This window comes from Myotis myotis, unplaced genomic scaffold (assembly GCF_014108235.1).
Source record: "Myotis myotis isolate mMyoMyo1 unplaced genomic scaffold, mMyoMyo1.p scaffold_m19_p_11, whole genome shotgun sequence".
Taxonomy (NCBI): Eukaryota; Metazoa; Chordata; class Mammalia; order Chiroptera; family Vespertilionidae; genus Myotis; species Myotis myotis.
The window spans coordinates 41,851,976-41,876,773 of record NW_023416315.1 but is presented as its reverse complement, the minus strand read 5'-3'; the positions used below and the strand labels follow the sequence as shown (position 1 = coordinate 41,876,773).

Genomic DNA, 24,798 nt, shown 5'->3' with positions numbered 1-24,798 from the left:
GGGGCGGGGCCCGCGGTTCTGGGAGGCGTGGCTTGCGGGGCGAGGGGGCGTGGCTTGGGGCGGGACCTGCGGCATGACGAGGCGGGGCTTGGGCGGGACGTGCGGCGCGAGGAGGCGGGGCTTGAGGGTCGGGACGTGCGGCGTGAGGAGGCGGGGCGCGCGTCTGGGCGCCGCGGCTTCGTGACGTGTTTTCAAATCTTCAACCGCCGCAGCCGCTGCTGTGTGCCTGTGCCCGTCTTCCTCTGAACCTGGAGCCTGGCCCTGGCCCGGAAGTCCGGCTAGCGGGCCTGGTGTCTCCCCAGCGCGGGTGTGCGGGTCTGCGGAAGGGGAGGCGACCGGCGGGTCCCCGGGCCTCGGGGAACCGTGTTTTCTCGGCCTCCCGGCGCGACGCCCTCTCCGGACCCAGCATGTAGGTGCCGGGCGGCTGCCATGAACCCCGGAGCCATGAGGATCCACAGCAAAGGCTATGTCCAGGGTAGGAAGCCCCCCCTCCGCCTGCGTCCCTTTAATGGTTTCCTCCCTCCGCTTCCACCATGGATGCTTTGTGGCGTCCTCCCTTCGGGGCCCTGCTGCTTTCCTGGCGTGTGCGTCCTTCTCTGTGGCCTAAACGGAAGGTTTTCTTGGTTCAGGGTTTTGCCTCAAAAAGGGAACGGATCTCGGCGCAGCCCTGGCGCTCTCCACGCCCCTAACCGCGGCCCCCAAATGCCGGGGTGCCCGTGTTTAAAACCCGAGAACAGTGCGCGCACCCGGGGCCTCGCCGGGGCGCCGACGGAGGCTGCGGCGCGACCCTCGGTGGAGAAGCGGGCTTCCTGATTGAAGGGAGTGGGAGGGGGATCTTGGTCCCATTCTTCTATGTTCTTCCCTCACGAAGCTATAAGTATGTGTGCTTTAAACCCACCATCGCTGTTTTCATACAGATAAACAAACTTCCGTTTTCAGTCTTTCTTGCTCTGTGTATATTATACTCGCTAGTGACCTCCAACTTACGAACAGATTGTGTTCTGAAAGTTAATTTGAAAGCGGCCTGGAAATAGTGAGATGAATGGTGACTCGGGGCCTCATGTAGTTCTCCACGGAGAGGTGACTCTCGATGAGCTAAACCTCGCGCGGTGCGGGATCTCTGAGGACCAGGTCCTTCGTGGAGCCAGGGTTCTTGCATTGCTATGTGTTTAACTTTTTTTTTTTTTTTTTTTAATAAAAGTGTGTTTTTATTGACTTTGGATAGGGAGGAGCGGAGACAGCCGAAAGGGGAGGGGGTGAGAGATGGGAACATGGATCCCTGCCCCATGCAGGGCCCCCACCCTGTTTGAAGCCCACACGGGCCGCCGGGAGCCCCCCTGGCGACCCCTGGGCGCGCTCAGCCCGGAGCCCATAGCCGCACTGGAGCCCATAGCCGCACTGGAGCCCCCCAGCCGCACTGGAGCCCCCCAGCCGCACTGGAGCCCATAGCCGCACTGGAGCCCATAGCTGCACTGGAGCCCCCCAGCCGCACTGGAGCACCATAGCTGCACCGCATTGGAGCCCCCAGCCGCACTGGAGCCCATAGCCGCACTGGAGCCCATAGCCGCACTGGAGCCCCATAGCCGCACTGGAGCCCATAGCCGCACTGGAGCCCCATAGCCGCACTGGAGCCCATAGCCGCACTGGAGCCCATAGCTGCACTGGAGCCCCATAGCCGCACTGGAGCCCATAGCTGCACTGGAGCCCCATAGCCGCACTGGAGCCCATAGCTGCACTGGAGCCCCATAGCCGCACTGGAGCCCATAGCTGCACTGGAGCCCATAGCTGCACTGGAGCCCCATAGCCGCACTGGAGCCCATAGCTGCACTGGAGCCCATAGCCACACTGGAGCCCATAGCCGCACTGGAGCCCCATAGCCGCACTGGAGCCCATAGCCGCACTGGAGCCCCATAGCCGCACTGGAGCCCATAGCTGCACTGGAGCCCCATAGCCGCACTGGAGCCCATAGCTGCACTGGAGCCCCCCAGCCGCACTGGAGCACCATAGCTGCACCGCATTGGAGCCCCCAGCCGCACTGGAGCCCATAGCCGCACTGGAGCCCATAGCTGCACTGGAGTCCCCCAGCCGCACTGGAGCACCATAGCTGCACCGCATTGGAGCCCCCAGCCGCACTGGAGCCCATAGCCGCACTGGAGCCCATAGCTGCACTGGAGTCCCCCAGCCGCACTGGAGCACCATAGCTGCACCGCATTGGAGCCCCCAGCCGCACTGGAGCCCATAGCCGCACTGGAGCCCCAGAGCCGCACTGGAGCCCAGAGCCGCACTGGAGCCCATAGCCGCACTGGAGCCCCATAGCCGCACTGGAGCCCATAGCCGCACTGGAGCCCCAGAGCCGCACTGGAGCCCCAGAGCCGCACTGGAGCCCAGAGCCGCACTGGAGCCCATAGCCGCACTGGAGCCCATAGCCGCACTGGAGCCCCAGAGCCGCACTGGAGCCCCAGAGCCGCACTGGAGCCCCAGAGCCGCACTGGAGCCTCCTAGCCGCACTGGAGCACCAGAGCTGCACTGGAGCCTCCTAGCCGCACTGGAGCCCAGAGCCACACTGGAGCCCATAGCCACACTGGAGCCTCCTAGCCGCACTGGAGCACCAGAGCTGCACTGGAGCCTCCTAGCCGCACTGGAGCCCAGAGCCACACTGGAGCACCAGAGCCGCACTGGAGCCTCCTAGCCACACTGGAGCCCAGAGCTGCACTGGAGCCCAGAGCCGCACTGGAGCCTCCTAGCCACACTGGAGCACCAGAGCTGCACCGCACTGGAGCCCCATAGCCGCACTGCACTGGAGCCCCATAGCTGCACTGATGGGGCCAAACATTTAGCATTTAAGTACCTGTTTTGAGTGTTCAGCAGAAAGGCAATGCTCCAGAAATAGTTTGTTGAGTAAATACCCCATGAAGTTTGCATTTTAGGAGGAGGAAAATCTTTCAATAAGGTTTTATGTACTGGTTCCCTACTTTCATACATAAAACATAAACGCGTGAATATTTATTTCCTTCAGACTCAGATATGGGCTGTAAACAATCCTTGCTTTGCAATACAGGTTCGGTTAAACTGTACTGGGTATTTTCCCATCGTCTTAAGTGGGACCACAAAGAAATAGGGCTTGAATGGGTGGGATAAAGATTTTCCCCTCTGTGATATGATTAGTGTGTACAAAACTGTTTTTAAAACATCGTAATTCTTTTTGTCTGCAGTTCTAATTCTAAATGTTTAAACAATAGGTGGAATCCAACTCAAAAATGAAAAGAACAGACCATCTTTGAAATCTCTGAAAACTCTTAACAAACCAGAAAAATCCAAATGTAAGCCACTTTGGGGAAAGATATTTTACATCGACTTACCATCTGTCACCATTTCTGAAAAACTGCAAAAGGACATTAAGGATCTAGGAGGGGTAAGTCAGAATTATACACTGGAAAAAAGGAAAAATTTGTAGCTAGTACTTTTTAATATATAATCGTTTAAAATGTCATTTGGGAGAACATCATTAGTACCAAGTGCAAACTTTTTATATCATTAATGGAAAACTATCTGTTTTAACCTTTGTAGCCTAGTAAAACTTTCAGTTTTCTATGATTATTAGTTTAAATAATTAGTGTAATGTTCACAAAGTGTGAACTTGTCCTGGTGGAACTGCTAATTGTCTTTCCATTGTAATGCTGGATGTCTTCCCCGTACCAGGAACTCCTTGCTTATGATTATTGCAGAGCTACAGAAATTTGTCTGGATTAGCAAACAAAGAATGTTATTTACAGAACAAGGAAAACCTAAGAAGTAAAATTGCTCTTGAGTGATGAGTCTCAGCACAATGAATGTCATTAAGGGAACAGAATTTTGGATTAAGAACTTGGAAAACCTGCTTCTTTTCTATGCTATACATTGAGTAAATGATTAGGAAATTAGAAAACTTGGTAAAATTCTAAGATTTTCTTGGGCTTAAGGTTAATTAATATTAGGTAAATTTTAGCGAGTAAGTCTAAAATTTTATTAATTTATTTCCTAATTCTTCCTGTTTAAAAGATCTCTGCTGCACTTAGAATTTGTTAAGGTTAACATCTTGAACAGATCCTGTCTTTCCAGGAGTAGATATTTACAGAAGCACAAGTAACAAGTTTACTGAAATTATTTATTATTGTGATGTTTTACTTACCTATCCTTGAAAAGCTATTTTATTTTTTTGCTATTCATTTTCTTAAAACATCGAACACATTTTGTCATAGTATCCTATATCATAATAACCATATGATTATATTCCTAAAAGTCATGTTTTATATAGGCCTGCTACCAAGTTGACCGGACCACCTATCAAGAGTGTCTTAATTTTTTGAGGACCTTAGACATTGAGTAAAGACCCCTTTATTTTAGAAATTATATATTTAAGGATCAGGAGAAGGTAAATGACTGGCCTGGTGTTGAATTAACCTCTGATTCCGATGCTGCTGCACAATTCTGTTTCTCTAGCAATTAATGGTTACAAAAAAACTATCTTACACAGTTTTGCAGCTTTCTCATATGTGATGAATTACCATTAGCCCCTCTGATCTAAATCTGTGACTTTAGATTTGTGTTTTTAGCAATGGAACACTTCAGATGAAATCATATTCAGATGTCCAAAGTGTAAAGCCAGTAATAAGGGAACTGCTCTAGCTAAAACAGCAGTATAGTAGCTAGTGCTGGGACTGCTGCCCTGTCCCCCTTTTTCTCTCCTCTCACCCCTCCCCATCAGTTCCTAAGGCACTTGGAAGAAATTTTGAATTAATTTATGCATTTGATAATATAGACTTATTAACTTGATTCCTTAATTCCTTTTCAGGAAAAAAAAATGTTTTTATCAAATTCTGATCTCTCCATAGACTATCTTTCCAATAATTTAGTGATGTCCTTATTTCTGTCCCTAGCACATTACTACTTCTACCACTGAAAAAAGACTGTTAAGATCTCTAGTGAATTATTAAGGAACTTTGACCTCTAGACACTAATTTAAGAGTTTTAGGATTCAACTTTAAGTACCAGTTAGTTGAATTAGATATTACTTAAAATTCTTTGCTTATTTAGTGTTTTAGGATTACTTAGGCCTTTTTTTTTTTTTTTATAATTAATCTTGCTTCAGATTAGTACCATCTTTGTCCTTTAATTGTCCACTTTATGCATTTGTTTTCTCTAGTCTTAGTGAAAACCTCTAAATACCCCATTTTTCTGGAGAGTGCACTTCTGACAAATTCAACCATAAAGAGCACAGCAATGAAGTCTGACATAATGGGGAAATATCTTTAATTGTGACAGAGAAAGTAACTGTTACAAAACCATCTAAAAAGGATATGGAACCAGCCACATTTAAGTCTATGTCTAAACATTGTGGACTAAAATAGGGCAGTTGGAGAAGAAGAAAGATATAAGGGCAGATACCTGGCCATATCATGAACTTGAAGACAGTTACTTGTTTGATGTTTATTGTGACATTGAGTCATAAGAAAATAGCAGTTGCTAATAAATTGAAGACCATGATAAAACTAAGTCAGCAGTACAGGGCATAGTATATTAAGTGTTTTGTTACAGTCTAAAATGAATCTTATGCCCATCTTCCCTCAGCTAGGTAGAGATGGTATGGGTGCAATTATTTTAATACAATATAGAAGGTCAAGAAGAGGGGAAGATTGCAGCCAACTGAAGAATCTTGCAAGCCATTTTACAGACACAATTTGAACTCTGCTTTGAAAAAATGATTATGATTTGGATGTGGAAATTCATTCAGAAATTATTCCACCAGTGTCTCCCATATGCCAGCACTATTTTAGATGCTGGGGATGCAAAAATAAGTTAAGAGGTAGTCTAGTTCTATAGGAATTTTTATTCTATGGGAATATCAGTCACCTAAATAAATAATTAACAGCATAGTATTATGAATACTTTAACAGAAACTATGTAGAAATTGCCATTAGAATATAGAGATGGAAATGATTGGTTCTGCCTTTAGAAATTACACGAGAGAGAGTTTGAGCTGAGTTTTGAAAGCCTGGTAATATACCAGAATGAACAAACTTCATTAGAGGAAAGAATACATTCAAACAAATTTCAGTGTGGTTTTTTCGAGCAGCAGCTAATATTATACCTCTAGAGGCCCGGTGCACAAAATTTGTGCACAGGGGAGGAGGGGGGGGCGGGCGAAGGGTCCCTCAGCCGGGCCTGCATCCTCTCACAATCCTGGCTCCTAACCGCTTGCCTGCCTGATTGCCCCCAACCACTTTGCCTGAGCGTCCCTAAGTGTTTGCCTGCCTGCCTGCCTGATCACCCCTAACCGCCTCTGCCTCAGCCCCTGCCGCAGCAGCTTTGTCCAGAATGACATCTAATTAGCATATTATGCTTTTATTATTATAGATTACTTGAATTTGGGATTTAGATAAGGAAAATGGCAAGAGACTGTTATCTAGGGGCCAAATTATAAATGATACTTTATTCGCTACTAAAGAGTTGTAACTCAAGCTATAGGAAATGGAAAACCAAGAGAAAGTGTAGTATTAGCATAAGGGCAGACATGTAGACCATTGTAATAGAGAGACCAGAAATCAATCATCATATATAGGTTGCCAAGATCATTCAGTAGGGAAAGGGAAATCTTTTCAACAACTGATGCTAGGAAAACTAGATATCCACATGCAAAAGAATGAAGTTATACCATTACTGTGTATCATATGCTAAAATTAATTAAAAATAGATCAAAATACATTCTTCTAAAACTCTTAGAAGAATGTATAAGGAAAAATCTTGATGGCATTGGGTTTGGTGTTGGTTCCTAGGATATGACACCGAAAGCACAGGCAAACAAAAAAAGCAGATACATTGGACTTTATAGAAATGAAAAGGTTTTTTCATCAAAGAGCATTATGAAGGTGAAAAGACAACCCACAGAATGAGAGAAAAAAAATTTGCAAATCACATATCTAATAAGAGACTAGTATCCAGAATGTATAAAGATTACAAATCAACAACCTGATTTTAAAATGAGCAAAGAATTTGGATAATTCGACTTTTCTCCAAAGATCTTCAAATAGTGAATAAACACATGAAAAGATACTCAACATCACTAATCATTAGGGAAATACAAATCAAAACTACATGTGATACCATCTCACATCCATTAGGATGGTCACTATAAGAAAATAAATGTTAATAAGGATGTGGGGAAACTGGATTCCTGTGCACTGTTGGTGGGATTATAAATTAATGCAACTGCTATGCTAAATAGCATGAAGGCTCCTCAATTAAAAATAAAATTACTATATGATCAAGCAATTCTATTTCTGTGTATATTTCTAAAAGGATTAAAAGCAGGGTCTTGAAGACCCTGTTCCTAGCAGCATTATTCACAATAGCCAAAAGGAGGAAACAGCCCAAATATCAGCAGATAAATGGATAAACAAAATGTGGTATTTACATACAATGGAATATCATTCAACCTTGAAAAGGAATGAAATTCCTACCCATGCTACAATGTGGATGAACCTTGGAAACATTGTGCTAAGCGAAATAAGCCAAACAAAAGGACAAATACAGGAGTCCACTTAATATGTGGTATATAGAATAGTCAAATCCATAGAAACAAAGTAGAATAGCGATTAAAAAGGGCTAAGGAGAATGGGAAGTTTGGTTTAATGTATACAGCATCAGGTGGAATGATGAAAAAGTTCTGCAAATGGGTCGTGGTGATGATTGCACAACATGATGAATGTACTTAGTACTACTGTATCATACACCTGAAAATGGTTAAACTTTTATGTCATTTTTATCACAATTTTTAGAAGCATGTAGGAGATTGAGCTCTTGAAAAATTGGAAACTCTGGCAGTGTGAGGGCCACGTATTAATGAAAATGAAAATATTCCTTTATATTTCTGCTGGCCCTTGTAGGCATTTGAGTTTATAATCCCTGGAATTAATAAAAGTGAATACTTATTTTATATACTGGTTAATGAAAACCCACAGAATGAGAGACATTCTGTGGGGGAAGGAAGTAGTGATTTGCATTTATCCAAGGGGACTGCTGGCCTTAGCCGGACATTCTGCTTAATGCTTACATGAAATTAATTCATCTAATACATACTTTGCTTCATTTTTTAAATTTTCCTATTTATATTGTGAGATCCTGTAGAATTTAGGTATAGCTGTTTAAAATATTTTAGAAGTCTTTAGTATTTGTTTTCACTTATTTCAATTTTCCTGCCTTTGGATGGGAATGATTGTCAATAATACTGAGCTTGGTACATGTGTTTTTAAATTCAGACATTTAAGTAATGATTTTCAAGCATTTTAGTAGGGAAATTCTCTTTAAACAAACCATCTTACACTCTTAAGGGTAAGGGTGTAAAAAGCTGGCTTAACATATAAAAGCCTGATTTATATGACTCACTTAAAAATACTTTGTTTTCCTTTAGCGAGTTGAAGAATTTCTCAGCAAAGATATCAGTTATCTTATTTCAAATAAAAAGGAAGCTAAATTTGCCCAAACCTTTGGACAGATTTCTCCTGTACCAAGTCCAGAATCTGCATATACTGCAGAAACCACTTCACCTCATCCCAGCCATGATGGAAGTTCATTTAAGTCTCCAGATTCAGTAAGTCTCTTAAATGTGTTTTGAGTCGCTCGTAAAGGCTACAGCCTGAGGATCTTATGATTTTTAAGAGCAGGCTGGCCTCAGAGTTTGCTTAGGTAGAACAATGTCTACATTATGTGTAGCTTTCCAGTCATTAATAGGGCTGCTGTCTGACAGAAAGATGATTTTTTTTTCCCCAGTAGTGCTTGTATAGTTATACTCTGCTTCCTAAAATAGACCTTTGCATTTAGATATGATGGTATGACTTTATTTTTTAGAGTAATTTATAACTTAGAAGTAACAGTGGGTCATTGTTTAAAGAAGAAATGGAAATATTTTGTTTGTTTTAGAGCAGGGCTTAGCAAACTATGGCCACTGGCCAAATCCAGCCCATCACCTGTTTTTTATAGCTTTCAAGCCAAAGCATGGTTTTACATTTTCAAATAGGGAGAAAATCAAAATATTTTGTGACAAGTGGAATTGAAATGAAATTTAAATTTTGTTCACAAAGTTTTATTGGAACATAGCAATAATACCCATGTGTTTACTTATTGACTGATTGTTTACTGCTTTCCTGCAACCAGTTAATATGTAAATGAATAAAGTCAGAACTGGATAGCTGGGAAAGACTACAAAGCCAGGAGAGCCTAAAATGTGTAGAAGTTTGCCAACCCCTATTCTAGATTTGTTGACATCATACTCCTTTGTCAATAAGTTGGAAGATACAGTGAAGAATAAATTAAACTGATTTAATTTGATGTGGAAAAGGGAAGAGATTAAAAACTAAAATGTTCATCTTATTTTTAGATTGAAATGTAATTATCATTTTAAAATCTCAACTTATCGACTGTAGCCACTTGCGAAGAAAGAAAAATTGGGGCAGGGAATAGAAGAAATGAGTTACATAAGAAATATCACTTGATAAAAAAAGACAAATACATAGAAAAAAGTCAAAGACAGAGGAGAACAAGGAAGCCTAATATATCTTTTTAGTTCATGCTTTTTGGAGGAATGAGATTATACACCAGTGACTAGTTCCAAATTAATTGTAACTCAGCATTTCAACTGCTTTTCTGGTGCTTTGTTTAAAAAGTGAAATACCATATAAAACAATATATACAGTTACATCTTTAGTTTAATGGAAAACTAAAATGTAAACTTACTGAATTTTAGACGGTTTCAGAGGAACCTAGCTATTTTATTTTTCATGTTAAATAGAATTTACTAAAGAACTGACCTTGGGTCTCGACAACATTCAATTCAGTTTAGCTTTTTCCCTTTTTCAATGAGGCACAAACCTTTTATTTCTGATTGTTCTCTGGTCTTTTTATAGGTGTGTTTGAGCAGAGGAAAATTATTAGCTGAAAAAGCTATCAAGGATCATGTAAGTATAAGTAGTAACTTTAAAAACAGTGTATATTCTGTTATTAAAAACTCAAGTAGAAAATAGAGATAGATGTTCTTCAAATCTTTCCTTGTTTTCATGGGAAAAGCCTAAATATCAGCATGTATCTTGTTTTACAAAGAACAGAATCCACTTTCATGAAGAAACATCTCCATCGTGTGGTCTTTTAAAGTATTACTAAAGATTTCTGAAGCTGCTGGTATTTTTAAATGGAATAATTTCTTGAAACTAATAACTGTAAGGCTGTATTGTGTAGTAATTGTCAAGAATATGGGAATGTATTAAGCAGGTTTGAAAAAACTGGTGTTATCATTGCTGTTGTAACTATAGAGTGTTCAGCGACATTGTTTCAAATAATTTTTAAATTCAGCTCATTTAAAATAGCAATTTCTTAGAAAAACTATCAGACTGTTTTGTTTTGATTTTATTTGTTTGTTTTTACAGGATTTTATTCCTTCAAATAGTATATTGTCAAATGCCTTATCGTGGGGAGTAAAAATTATTCATATTGATGGTAAGGATTTTATCCTTCTTTTCTTTCTTATATATTTCTTTCCCTTGGTTCCAAACTTTACATAGTGAAAATTCTGATTGCAAGAAATACCTGTTAACTCCAAAGGTAAAATGCTAATCTTAAACCCTTCTTTCTTCTAATAAAGACATAAGATACTACATTGAACAAAAGAAAAAGGAATTGTGTTTACTCAAGAAATCAAGCACTGCTATAAGAGATTTGGTATGTTATTTTCCTTTCTTTTTAAGTTAATTAAAGAAAGTGATCAAGTTTGGTTTTTGTTTATATATCTGGATTTTTTTTGCCAAGTAGAATATATTATTGCCAGAATATCCTAAGGTAAACTTGGATACTGTATTCATAGTTCTGTTATAGGGTCTATCTGTCAGACCATTCTTTTGTGGTCTGCTTCTCTTCACTCAATCCTTAAATGAATATGATCTAAAAGGAAGATAAATTTTATAGAAGAATGTATGTAAAGACATAAGTCATAACTAGGATGGCATGTTTTTGCAAATTTTCTGTATTGTAATACATATTGACTCTTAGAGCAAGAGAATGACAAGAAATGAAGCTGGAAAAATTAGCGGGTTCACATAAAAGTATAGAGGAGTTTGTACACTATATAAAGGAGTAGATTTTTTCTTGAAGGGTTTGGAAATTTATTGCGAAATTATTAACAGAGGAACTGATTGGATAGGCATTTTGGAAAGATCTGATTGCCAGTAAAGAATATTTGCTGGCAAGACTAGCAGTTGGACATTGGCCTTTGAACTCTTTGAACACAATTTTCATTAAGAAATATTTTACATCATGAGTACCCATATATGCATGCTATATACAATGATTCATAAAGTCTTTGTGACTTCACATTTTTAATAAATTTTAATTTATATAAAATATAAACAGTTCAGAAAGGAACAAATAATTTACTTAGTATTTAAATAAAATTGCTAATATTTTATTTGTTTGGTTGTCTCATTTACAAGTAAAAAAAATTTCCAAATGACTATTCCCAGATTTTTGCAAAATGATGGGTGGATATTCCTTTATTGAAATATGCTAAATATGCTACTGCACTTTGCAAATTATTTGGATTGAACATAAAAGTAGATGGAAATTTAAACTCAAAAGGACATTTATGGATTCTGAATACACACACATATTGAGTATTCTGGGATGATATGTCTGTAATCAGGCAAAAGGTTGAAAGCCTGCTTAAAAGTAGTAATAGATGAAGAGCGGAAGATTTAAAAGATACTTATTAACAGGTTTCAGTGCCTTAAATCCAATATAAACTTTATGAGGGTTCAGATTTGTCTTATCTTTAAATGCTAGGTGTTGATTACACATGTAACCTCCATTGTTCATTTAGTATTCAACAAATACTCAGTGTCTATTGTGTGCCAGGTACTAGGAAAAAAAGTTAAAAGCTGGTTTTTTTTAATTCTCATCCAAGGATATGTTTTTACTGATTTTAGAGAAAGAGGAAGGGAGAGATGGGCAGTCAATTGGCTTCCTTCCCATATGCTCCCAGTCCACTGTTTTACATGGGTGTGAAAAATATCTTACTTTTCTCTCCAAACAAAAATGATAAAAATACCAAATATCTCTATAATCCAGGATGTGTGATTAATTGGTCAACTTGATTCCACTTCTGGCAGGTTTTTTTGTTTGTTTTTTGAATGAGAAAAAAAAATGTTTCTGGAATAATTTTGGTTTGCCAAGTACTAAAACGTAAAACTTTTCAATGAAGGTGCATTTATGGGCCTTAAATGGACAGCTATAAACTTAGACATACCACAAATTTTAACACATTAATTATATTCTCACAAATACTCTCGTTAATTTTTAAAGTTGGATAAATGTATTTGCTCCACTAATTTATTTAAAGTGCTTTGAGGTACCCCCCCCCCCCCCTTCCAGTTAACCAGAAACATGTTTTGGGTGTTTTTTTTGGAGGATTTTTTGCATATATTTGCCTGAGAAATATTGGTCATCTTTTTCTTTCAATGTCTTTGATTTCAATGTCAAGATAATGCTGTGCTTATAAAGTGCTAGAATGTATTTCTCTTCTATTTTCTAGACAAGTTTTTGTAGAATCGGTTTTACTTTTTAAATGTTTGGTAGAATTTACCAGTAACATTATTGGGGTGTGAAATTTTCTATGTTGGACATTTTCAAATATGAATTCAATGTCTTTATTAGACAGAGGAACCTTGGGTTGTTTATTTATTTTTGAGTGTACTTTGGTAGTTTGTGTTTTTCAAAGGACTTGTACATATTGTTAAAACTGTCAAATTGATGGCAAAAGTGTTTGTAATATTCCTTTATTAAGCCTTTAATGTCTATAGGGTCTGTAATGATGTCTCCTCTTTCATTCCTAATATCATTATCGTATGCCTTTTTTTCTTTTCTTGGTCAGCCTGGCTAGTTTTATTTTATTTCTCCTTTTTAAAGAACCACCTTTACTGTAAATTCCCTTTAAGCTCTGCCTTAGCTTCATCCCAAACATTTTATATTAGATTTTTAAAAATATATAGACTTTATTTATTTTATCCTCACCCGAGGATATGTTTCCAGATTTTAGAGAGAGGGGAAGGGGAAGGTAGGGGAGAGAGAGGGAGCAAAGCATTGATGTAAGAGAGAAACTGCCTCTCATACATGTCCCAACTGAGACCAAACCCAAAACCTAGGTGTATGCCCCAACTGGGAATCAAACCTGTGACCCTTTGGTGTATAGGATGATACTCCAACTAACTGAAGCCACATCAACCAGAGCTAGACTTTATTTTTTAGAGCTTCTTTAGGTTCACAGTAAAATTGAGTAGAAGATACAGATATTCCCTTATACCCCTTGTTTTCAGTGTACGCACAACATCTACTACTATCAATAATCTACAACAGAGTAGTACTAATTGATGAACCTATATTAAGTCATCATCACTCAGAGTCCGTAGTTTACGTTAGGGTTCACTTTTGCCTTTCAGTTTAGACAAATGTATAGTGACATGTCTACCATACAGTACCCTAAAATATAATTTCAATGCCCTAAAAATCCTCCACACTCCATCTATTCACCCCTCCCTTCCTACTTAGTTCTGGCAACTACTGATCTTTGTACTGTTTCCATAATTTCACCTTTTACAGAATGTCATACAGTTGGAATCACAGTATATATATAGCCTTTTAGATTGGCTTCTTCACTTAGTGTTAGGCATTTAAAAGTTCCTGTCTTCATGACTTGGTAGCTCATTTGTTTTTATAGTTGAAAATTCCATTGTCTGGATATGCCATGGTTTATCCATTCACCTTCCAAAAGACATCTTGGTTGCTTCCAGGTTTGCCAGTTATGGATATAGATTAAGGATATAAATATCCATGTGAAGGTTTTTGTATTTTCGGCTCATTTGAATAAATACTAAGGTGCATGGTTGCTGGATCATATGGTAAGAGTGTGTTTAGTATTATAAGAAACTGTCAAACTGTCTTCCAAAATGGCTATCCCATTTTGCATTCCCACCAGTAATGAATGAGAGTTTCTGTTGCTGACATGTCCTGTTTTCATCTTTGTTTAATTGAAAATATTTTAAATTTTACCTTAATGACTTATTCTTTGTCCTGAGCATTGTTAAGTGTGTACACATCTAATGTTTTTATGTCTTCTTGGTGAATGGATCTTTTTATTATACTGGGTGTTCAGAAGTAGGTTTATGATTGTTTGTATGGAAAAATAATACAATAATTAATAAATAATCTTATCTGATAAAGAGGTAATATGCAAATTGACCATCACTCCAACACACAAGATGGCCGGCAGGGGAGGGCAGTTGTGGGCAATCAGGCCAGCAGGGGAGGGCAGTTGGGAGGTATCAGGCCTGCAGGGGAGGGTAATTGGGGGCAATCGGACCAGCAGGGGAGCAGTTAGGCTTCGATCAGGCTGCCAGGGGAGTGATTAGGGGATTATCAGGCTGGCAGGCAGGCGAGCGGTTGGGAGCCAGCAGTCCTGGGTTGTGAGAGGGATGTCCGACTGCCCACTTAGGCCCTGTTCCGGTAGGATTGGGCCTAAACGGCATTCGGACATCCTTCGAGGGGTTCCAGATTGGAGAGGGTTGAAGGACACACACACCCATGCATGAATTTCGTGCACCGGGCCTCCAGTATAAGAATAAACTGTTATCAAATAGTTTTTGAATGCGTATTAGACATTGTAAATGTTGTATAAGCTCCAGATCTATGATAATACTTTAAAGAAAGTTGATTTTTGTTGCTGCTGCAGGCAGTCATCAAATTTGGTTCAGACTATCAGTTCTGTCTCAAATTAGATGGCAGGTCTAATCTCGGTTTCTGTTTTCAAAGACTTGTATGGAGCTTTCTGTTTGTTCTGCATATGCATCACTTATAGATTAGCCCAAGACTTGGGCAGTGTAGTTTGAATCTTATAGTTCCAATTTTCAAAGCTCTTGCTTTGTATCTGTCCTTAGAATATGCAGCTTAGAGTTAACCCCGGTTTTTATGTGGATTTATACAGGGAATTAGGGATCCCCTTCTCCAGCTTGCTATTATCTGTGGTTTCCCCTTCACTCTCCAGTATGAAGTAACCCTTTTTATAGTTTCTCTAGTCAGAAACTCATGGTTTCTCAATTTCATTTGCTTGTGGTACTTTTACAATTGCAATTTCATAACTGGGGCCCACCCAAAGGGCAAAAAGGTGGGAGAAATCAAAAAGAACATAATACAGTGATTCTCTTTGTAATCTTTGGATTGCAGGAGCCTCTTTCCAGGTTCTTTCTAGCTAGAAAGATGGGGTTTGCATAGGAGAGGTAATCACTGGCTTCACTCTTCCCACCAACTCCGTGACTATAGGTTGGTTCGTCCTTAAGGCAAAATTGCAAGAGAAAGAGGGGGGGATGGGAAACTTACCCCCTAAAGGTAGCCTCTCTCTAAGTTTTTACTTCCTTCAACAATATTCTTGCTTCTGTGTACTTTTCAGTCTGCAGGTAGTTGCTTATTGTATTTTGTTCAGTTTTTGGTTATAATCAATGGGATTGGATGTATTCCAGCTTGACTGGAATTGATAGACTATAATGATTTTTTTTTTCTTTTATATTGTTCTTTTCCTATATGGTTTTAAAAAAATAATTTAAGGGTAATTGCAATTTTCACTATACTATCAAACCCAGTATTTTCACTATCAAATTTTTTTTTTTTTAGGGGAAAAGAGTAGGTGTTGGCATACAGAAAACAAGAAGTAAGTATTTTGATATACTTAAATGTGTTTGGTTTGCTATAGAAAACAGAACATAATTTTCTTAAAAATCATGTAAATAACTTCAGATGACTTACTCAGTAGTTCCTAGTCTTTTTAAGAACCTGTACCCATGTAGCAATCTGTTTAAAAAATACATTTTTTTAATTATTAGTTTACTAAGAAAATAATACTGGATTGAGTTAACAGAATTTTTAATGAAAAATAATATACATGCTTTAATTACACATTAAAGTCAAGCTCTAAAACTGATTCTGATTACTGTAATTTTAAAGTGATGAACATAAATGATGCTTTGAGATATCTGTAGTAATTAATATGATAGGAAAATACCTGTTTTGATTTGTATCAAAATTCCCAGCACTGGTAATACTTATATGAATAATTTGAGGAAATGTCAAATTTCAGTTAGAAGTTAGTAAAAATAAAAGTTGAATTTGTTTTTTTTCCTGTTGAACCTCTTGAGCCTCCTGAACTCTACTCGTAGGTCTATGGTGGGGGGCGGGGCGCGGCATTTAGTTTCAGAATCTCAGAATATAGACGGAGCTTCTGTTATTTTGAAATGGATTGACATTGTAAAATAACTCGCCTGAGATTAGAACTAATTGAAATGAAATGGATAATGGGTACATAGTTGGTGATTTTTTTGTGTGTGTTGTGTGTTTTGTTTTGTTTTTTAGCCAGAGTAGTTTTTTGTTTGTTTGTTTTAAATCATGGATTTGTAATATCTAATACCATGTTTTAATATGTTTTCAAGCAGGTAGACTCAAAAAGCCTTTTCTAAAGGTGGAAGATATGAGCCAGTAAGTATCTAAGTTCAATCTGCCGGTCGCCTCCCATCCCTGAGGGCTCCTAGACTGTAAGAAGGGGCAGGCTGGGCTGAGGGACTCCCCCCCTCCAGTGCATGAATTTTCATGCACCGGGCCTCTAGTTTCAAATAACCATTATCTGGGTAAATACAGTACCATATGATTTATAACAACTACTTAATAATTGCTTCTACATTTGTTAAAAAGAAATTATTAGTTGCTATTTGGAAATACAAATCTGAGTCTAACTTTTTTATTTTAGAGAGAGCTTGTGAGAGAAACATGTATTTGTTGTTCCACTTAGGAATTTATTGGTTGATTTCTTATATGTGATCAGACCCACAACCTTGGTGTATCAGGACGATGCTCTAACCAGCTGAACTTACCTGGCCATGGCTGAGTCTTAACATTTTATGTGGTAGTTTTTCTAAACTCACTCTCATATATTATAGGATAATATTAATGAAAATTAAGGTGTGAGCGAATTAAGTTGGCATGGAGGAATCATATTTCTTTACCTTGACTTTCCAGTTATTCAGACATGTGTGGTTAATTACTCATTTAGATGTGTAATTAATTCTCTCGGGTACTCACTGAGGTGATTAATGTGTGTTGAATGCTTCTGTTTATGAAATGTATTATGGGGGGCGGGGCTGCAATTCAAAATTAGGCCTGGAGAAGACATCAATAAATGATATTCCATGTTCATGAATGTGAACACTTCATATTGTTAAGATATCAGTGGTACCCAAAGTGATCTACAGATCCAGTGCATTCCCTGTCAGAATCCCAATGACTTTTTTAACAGAAAGGGAAAAATCTATCCTAAAATTCATATGGAATTTCACAGGACCCTGAACACCCAAAGCAGTCTTGAAAAGAACAAAGTTGGAGATCTGTACTTCCTGATTTCAAAACTTAGTACAAAACTACAGTCATCAAAATAGTTTGGTGCTGAAAAAAAGGCAGATATATAGACCAGTGGGATAGAATAAAGAGCCTAGAACTAAATCTTCACATGTTGACAAGGATGTCAAGATCATTTAGTGGGGAAAGGACATTGTTTGTTTTCAAAACTCAAAATGGCTTAAAAACCCAAAACTGTAAAACTCCTGGAAAAAAACACTAGGGGAAAGCTTTATGACATTGGATTTGGCAGTGATTTCTTGGATATAAGACCAAAAACACAAGCAATAAAAGATTAAAAAAAATAAAATTGCACTACATCAAAATTATAAATTTCTGTGCACCAAAGGCTACAACAAAGTGAAAAGGGGAACCCATGGAATGGGAGAAGATATTTGCAAATCATATGTTTAATAAGGCATTGATATAAAGAAGTCAAGCCCTAGGCGGTTTGGCTCAGTGGATTTAGTGTAGGCCTGAGGACTGAAGGTTCAATTCCGTTCAAGGGCACCTATCTCCATTGCAGGCTCGATTTCCCTGGGATGTGTGCAGGAGGCAACCAATGGATGTGTCTCTCTCACATCGTTTCTCTCTGTCTCTCCTCCTCCCTCCCACTCTCTAAAAATCAATGGAAAAATATCCTCAGGTGAGGATTAAAATAAAAAAGTCAACAACAGATAATCAAATGACCTAAAAATGGACAAAGGATTTGACATTTCCCCAAAGATATACAAGTTACCAATAGGCATATGAAAAGATGTTCAGCATTGCTGTTTATCAGAGAAATGCAAATCATTACACTACAGTATACCTCATATCTTTTAGGTTAGCTATTATAAACAAACAAAACAGAAGATAAGTGTTGAGCATTGTTGGCAGGATTGGAAAATTTTGCATCCGCTATGGAAAACCAGTATGGAAGTTCTTCAAAATAATTAGAAATACCATATCCAGCAATTCCACTTCTGGGTATATATCCAAAGTAATAGAAAGCAGGGTCTTGAAGAGATATATGCACATACATATATGTTCATAGCATTATTCACTATAGCCAAAATGAATGGATAATGTATATGCAGACAATGGAATATTATTCAACCTTAAAAAGGAATGAAACTCTGACACTGCTACAACGTGGAAGAACTGTGAGAACATTATGCAAAGTGAAATAAGAAAAAAAAACACTGCATGATTCCATCTAATGAGGTACCTAGAGTCATTAAATTCATACTGACAGGAAGTAGAATAGTAGTTGTCTGGCTGGTGGGGAAAAGAATGGGGAGTTATTGTTTCATGGGTATAAAATCCGTTTTGCAAGATGCAAAGGGTCTGGAGATGGATAGTGTTCATGGTTACAAAACATTGTGAATGTACTTAATGCGATGGAACTGTACACTTAAAAATGGTTAAGGTAGTAAGTAAATTTTGTTACGCGTATTTTACCACAGTTAAGCTTGTTTTTAATGTGTTAAAAAAAATGGGTCTAGAATTGGGAAGGGAAGTCTAACTGATTTCTGTTGTTTATTTCAGATTCCAGATGAATTACATGATTTTAAAATATAAAACATCAAATGTGTTTTCTTTAACCATAAAAATGTTCATGTATTTTTCTTTTTATTCTTTTAGACTTTATAGACCATTTTATCTTCAACTGACCAATATGCCTTATATAAATTACTCTATTCAGAAGCCTTCCAGTCCATTTGATATAGATAAGCCATCTAACATCCAAAAGCAAACTCAGGTTAAACTAAGGTTGGTTTAACCTTTAAGTAACTTTTTATCCACTTAAACAAACATGAAAATAATTAATGCCGTGTGTGTGTGTGTGTGTGTGTGTGTGTGTGTGTGTGTTCGTTCGCTCTTATGGTCCCCCCACCCCATATATTTTTATTGCCACTTGGATAGATTTTAAGTCTGAATTTCTTTTAAGTGTCTCACATTTAGAAACTAGATAGATGGGGGGAAGAGGAATTGAAATTGCAAATAATTAAAATGTGTTGTTTTTCTTAAGTGATCTGAAATATGCTCAAGAATCATCATTATGTTCTTAGTTTGCTTCTCAATTGTTTAAAAAGAAAAACGTTACAAGTATTTGTTGATAGAAAACTCTGTGCAGATTACGGCAGATTCTGTTTGATTTGTATTATTCCTTATGTTCAGCAGTTAATCCTTTTATCATATATTTCTATCAGAATCCAAATGGATGGCGATAAATGTGATGGAATCCCAACTCAACTCCAATTGAAAGAAAAGAAAAAAAAAGGATATTGTGAATGTTGCTTGCAAAAATATGAAGATCTCGAAACTGTATGCATGATTTTATGTTTGGGGTTTGATATTTTTAAAGCTATGAATAGATATCTGATTGTGGTTATAACATTAAATTATTAAATAGTATATATTTCTTTTTGATAGAATTATCTGAAATTTTAAGAACCCAAAGTGGGGAAATATATATTGAAAAATCATTTTTACTCATTTATTCAACAAATATTTATTGTGCATCTGTTATGTAAGAATCACTACTCTGAGCAAGTATTGAACAAAGACCAATTCCCTGCCCTTATAAAGATTACATTTTTTGGAGGGGGAGGGGAGATAGGTAACTAGAATAAAAGAATAAAGAATGTATAGAGAGAATATTTAGGTCAGTACTGTGAGAAAATATAAAGCAGGAATGGTGATTTTGCTATTTACATAGATTAGATAAGGAATACCTGACTGATAAGGTAATATTTGAGTTAGAGGCCTGAGAGAAGTGAGGGAACAGTAAGACCTGTAGATATTGAAATAAACAATGCAAAAGTGCTAAATTAAACTGGTTGTTGGGACCAAAGAACAGATGATGGAGACCTAGACTAAGTAGAAGTCAGGAGTCATGGTCAGATTGTGGATGTAATTCAAAAGTGAGGCCAAGGGGATTTGTCAGTGGATTGGATGTTGGGAGTAAGAGAGATGAGTCATGGGTGACTATAATATCGCAGGCTTAAGCAATTAATAAATGGGCAGGTGATTTACTAATGGGAGGATGAGAATAAAATGAAGACAATTCTTTGAAGTAGCAGAAAGAAATGGAATAGTTGGAAGGATATGTGGGATAAAGAGAAAGTTAAAGATGGGAACTATTACAACTTGTAATTCAGAAAACACATATATAATTACATATTGTTTTTGTGATTAATCACTATGGCTTTAATTATGTTCAATTTGTAACAATGAAAATACATCCTGCATATCAGATATTTACATTACGATTCATAACAGTAGCAAAACTGCAGTTATGAAGTAGCAACGAAAATAATTTTATGGTTGGGGGTCACCACAACAAGAGGAACTGCATTAAAGGGTCGTGGCATTAGGAAGGTTGAGAACCACTGAGATAGAGGTTCTTCTATGATCATCTTGGTATAGGCTTTTGGATAGAACTCCCTGATTAGCAATCAAACAAATAGAATTAGCCTGGTGATTCCACCTATTGAAAAGGAACTTTGTTTCCTGTGAGTTTTATTCCAATACACTGAATTAATTTATGTTTGTTCTTGACCACTCTTAAAATTAATAGTTACTTCTCTCTATTCTCCATTATAAGCACTGGATAATGGAATCATCTGCCTATTCTCAATGTGTTCCTTTTTAAAGATTATTTTTATACCTGACAGCATTCATTGTATTTCATTTGTGTGTTCAATCTACCTTATAGCTTCTTGTTTTGGATTCTTGTGTATTAATTATAACATTTTATTCACTGGATATTTTATAAGCCCTATCTTATTTAATGGTAATTGTATAAGGCTAAAATAAAGTAGTAAAGGGAAAAGTGTTCTCAAAGTATTAGAGCACTGTAAAAGTTATTTTTTTTCTCTCCATCTTTATCTTCGGATTTCTGATATAGTTCATTTGTTTTCAGTTACATTGAAACCACAAATTAGTATTTGATTTTTTTTATTGAAAAATGGAAGACTGAAAAGCAAAGTAAGGTTGACCCTTGAGCAAACGGGTTTGAACTGCATGGTTCCACTGAAATATGGATTATTTTATTTTATTTTTTTAAAGAAATACCTGTACTGTTTTTGATCCGAAATTGGGAGTTTGTGGATGCTGAGGGTTGACTGTATGCATTGATCTATGCTGTTTTACATAGTTAGGAAACTTGAGCATCTCGGATTTTGGTATCTGGGGTGGGGGAGATGCAGAGAGACAACTGGTGTAGTTATACATGGATTTTTGACTGTGAGGGAGTCGGCACCCCTTAACCTCTGTGTTCAAGAGTCAACTGTAGTTTTGGTGGTTTCTCAAAAGTTAACGTTTACTTCTGTCATCCTACGAAGTTCTAGTAAAAGGTATTACTTTGGAGTAATTATTAGAAACTTAATTTTAGGGACATGTAAATGTTAGAAAACCTGAACAAAAAAAAGGTATCTGTTGATTTAAAAATATAATTTTATAATTTATATGCTTTTTTGTTTTGTTTCAGCATCTCTTAACTGAGCAACACAGAAATTTTGCACAGAGTAATCACTATCAAGTTGTTGATAACATTGTATCTAAGTTAGTTTTTGAATTTGTGGAACATGAAAGGGACATGCCTGAAAAGAAAAGGTAATTTATCCACCTAAGTTTTAAATTTTAAACTATTTTCTTAAACTAAAAATAAATCCAAAGTTTCCTATTCTTAGATGGAATATATATTTTGAGAATGTCAATATGGTTAAGGATTGATTACTTCTTTCCTCTCTCCTCTTTACTTCCAAAAGTGTTTATTTTAGATTACTTTTAAGGTCCTCATTTTAACATTATAGTCTAGAGGAGGGTTTTTTAAAAGTAGTAAATATTTTAGGCTTTGTGAACCATAAGACTCAGCTTGTACAGATAACAACCTAATTGATTAAGGAATACCCAGTTTAATACAGACAGTCCTCGGGTTACGTCAGACTCAATGTACGTCGTTTCGTGGTTACGTCGCCATATCCCATTTATTTATTAAAAAAAAAGTTCTGTCATTTCAACATATGTTCATATGTGCTTTATGTTTTTTATTATTTATTTACCACAAATAAAGGTCAGGAATTGTTATCTTTCTTTTAAATTTTTTTTACTGTTTCACTTCATTACTGCTGTGTCTGTGCTCCATGTGAGTGACGTAGGTGCTGATGTAGGTGGGTTCCGACTTACGGTGAAAATTGCGTTACGTTGTGCTGTAGGAAGGGATCTCTGATGTAACCCGAGGACTTACTGTATGTGTTTCTGCCTTAGGTTTCCCAATAATTGCTCATTCCACATTGCTAACTAAATTGAAAAGACAAAATTAATGTACATCACAACATAGAAGTTAAGAAGTTTTTCAGAATAATGAAAGTGACCCAAATCTCTCTACTATCATCTTGTTTGATTTATATGGTTGAAAGAGTTTTAAACACCACATTCAAGATGCTGGAAGGGAAGAGTGTGGATTGGAAGAGGGTACTCTAGAGTTTTCAGTTATATCTGTAGAAGTTTATTACTTTAAAAACATCTAAATTTGTCTGAATGCTAATATTTCTGTATTTTTGTAATATTGCCTAAGTTAAATAAGTTTCGTAAATAGTTTTAAAAGATTTTTACTAATTTAATGTTTAACTACTAAGAAATATTTTTTTTTGGCAATTCTTTTTCTTTTTTTCTAAAAAGATTAAAATACAGCGTTGGATCCCTTTCTCCTATTACTGCAAATATCCTGAAAAAGTTTGAACCAAAAGAAAAGCTAGAATTGCAACCTATTTCTCAGAAAGACTTCAGGGAAAATAACGTACAGGTGATCAAGCGGAGTTTTCTATATAAAGAAACCCAGCAACCTGAAGAGGAGCTTGTGTTTATTTCAGAGCACATCTCTAGCCCTTCAGATGAATTGAGAGGACTTGTTGAGAAAACAAATCAATATTCCACGTTAAATCCAGCTGAAAATGACATAAAACAAAATTTTACACATCTATTTCCAGGTAAAAATGGACAGGGATGCATTCTTGATATTTCTAAACATAAATTAATTATAAATGAAAACAACTTGGAAGAAATAAGAACAGATCATTGTCTGTGTAGGCTACAGACATCTATACAAGTTTCTAATTTCAATATAGATAATAGTGCATCTCAACCAAAACAAAAATCAGATGTTGTGCTTTTTCCAGCAAAGGATCTGAAGGAAAAGGACCTTCATTTAATATGTCATGATTATGGTCTGTCGGCAGTGAACAGTTCACAGGAGCACCGAACTATTCAGGCAAACACTCCATCCCGAAGTTGTCTTGGGGAACCCAATGAATGTGACATCAAGAATATGGATAGCTTACCTTCTGGTAAAATCTGTCGGAAAGTGAAAATATTATTACGAAGAAATAAAAAAGAAAATCTGGAACCAAATGTGGATTTAGATAAGAAAAGAACTGAATGTCTTATTACACAAGAGGAAAACAGAATTTGTAGTTCACAATCTCTACTAGACTTATTTCAGACTAGTGAAGAGACATCAGAATTTTTCGGTTTCACAAGCTACACCGAAAATGGTGGAATATGTGATGGTTTTGATATTTGGAGGGAGGATGATTCAAATCTTTCATCACTGTTTTCCTCTTTCCCTTCAAATTCTACATTTACTGGCTTTTAGATTTTAAAAAAATAAATTTAAAAGGGATAAAAATCATACTGAAATTTTTATAAATATGTATAGAAATTCTTAGGTGGTTGTGTTTTTTTTTTGCCAACTTTGTTTACAGAACCAAATGTAAATGTTAACAATAAAGGTAATATTTACATTTTTATACAGAATTGAATACTTATTATAGAAAAATTGTAGGGTAAATTTGTGACTCATTTTTATATACTCTGTTCATAATTGTTTCATAAGAATATGAATAAGTGCTTTATGACACTGAAAACTAGTGTCAAGTGAAATCTCGAGAATATAAAAATTTAGCATTATTGCCTGGTTGCAATGGCTCAGTGGTTGAGTGTCTGCCTATGAACCAGGAGGTCACAGTTTGATTCCCTGTCGGGGAACATGCCCAGGTTATGGCTCGATCCCCAATAGGGGGTGTGCAAGAGGCAGCCAACCAAGTATTCTCTCATCATTGATGTTTCCCTCCCTTCCTCTCTGAAATCAATAAAAAAAAAAAATATTTTAAATATTTAACATTGTAAATTTAGCAGATATTCTGGTTTTATCTATTGTTTATTAAAATAGAGTCCAATGGCCCTAGCTGGTTTGGCTCAGTTGATAGAGTGTCATCCTGCAGACTGAAGAGTCCCAGGTTC

At 37.4% G+C, this 24,798-nt stretch overlaps 2 protein-coding genes across 6 annotated transcripts in view; one reads left to right on the top strand and one right to left on the bottom strand.

Annotated features, from left to right (window-relative positions):
• SLC25A40 (solute carrier family 25 member 40) overlaps positions 1 to 7,780 on the bottom strand; it is a 46,556-nt gene extending 38,776 nt beyond the window's left edge. Inside the window, exon 1 of the mRNA XM_036328291.1 lies at positions 7,770 to 7,780. The gene's annotated coding sequence lies outside the window, so the exon portion shown is untranslated. The remainder of the gene's footprint in view (positions 1 to 7,769) is intronic.
• DBF4 (DBF4 zinc finger) lies at positions 200 to 24,305 on the top strand. Of its 5 annotated transcripts, XM_036328283.1 has the most exons (13): positions 208 to 475; positions 3,240 to 3,412; positions 8,447 to 8,626; positions 9,939 to 9,989; positions 10,455 to 10,524; positions 10,670 to 10,746; positions 15,739 to 15,775; positions 16,551 to 16,596; positions 19,135 to 19,263; positions 19,704 to 19,818; positions 21,986 to 22,110; positions 23,179 to 23,486; positions 23,676 to 24,305. In XM_036328283.1, the coding sequence occupies exons 1-13, from the start codon at positions 430 to 432 to the stop codon at positions 24,149 to 24,151; spliced, it is 1,833 nt and encodes a 610-aa protein (XP_036184176.1). In that variant the 5' UTR covers positions 208 to 429; the 3' UTR covers positions 24,152 to 24,305. The 5 variants fall into 5 exon arrangements, with proteins under 5 accessions (XP_036184175.1, XP_036184174.1, XP_036184176.1 ...); XM_036328282.1 differs by having other exon boundaries at positions 200 to 475; positions 16,554 to 16,596; positions 23,179 to 24,305; XM_036328281.1 differs by having other exon boundaries at positions 206 to 475; positions 23,179 to 24,305.
• Positions 24,306 to 24,798: the final 493 nt, after the last annotated feature.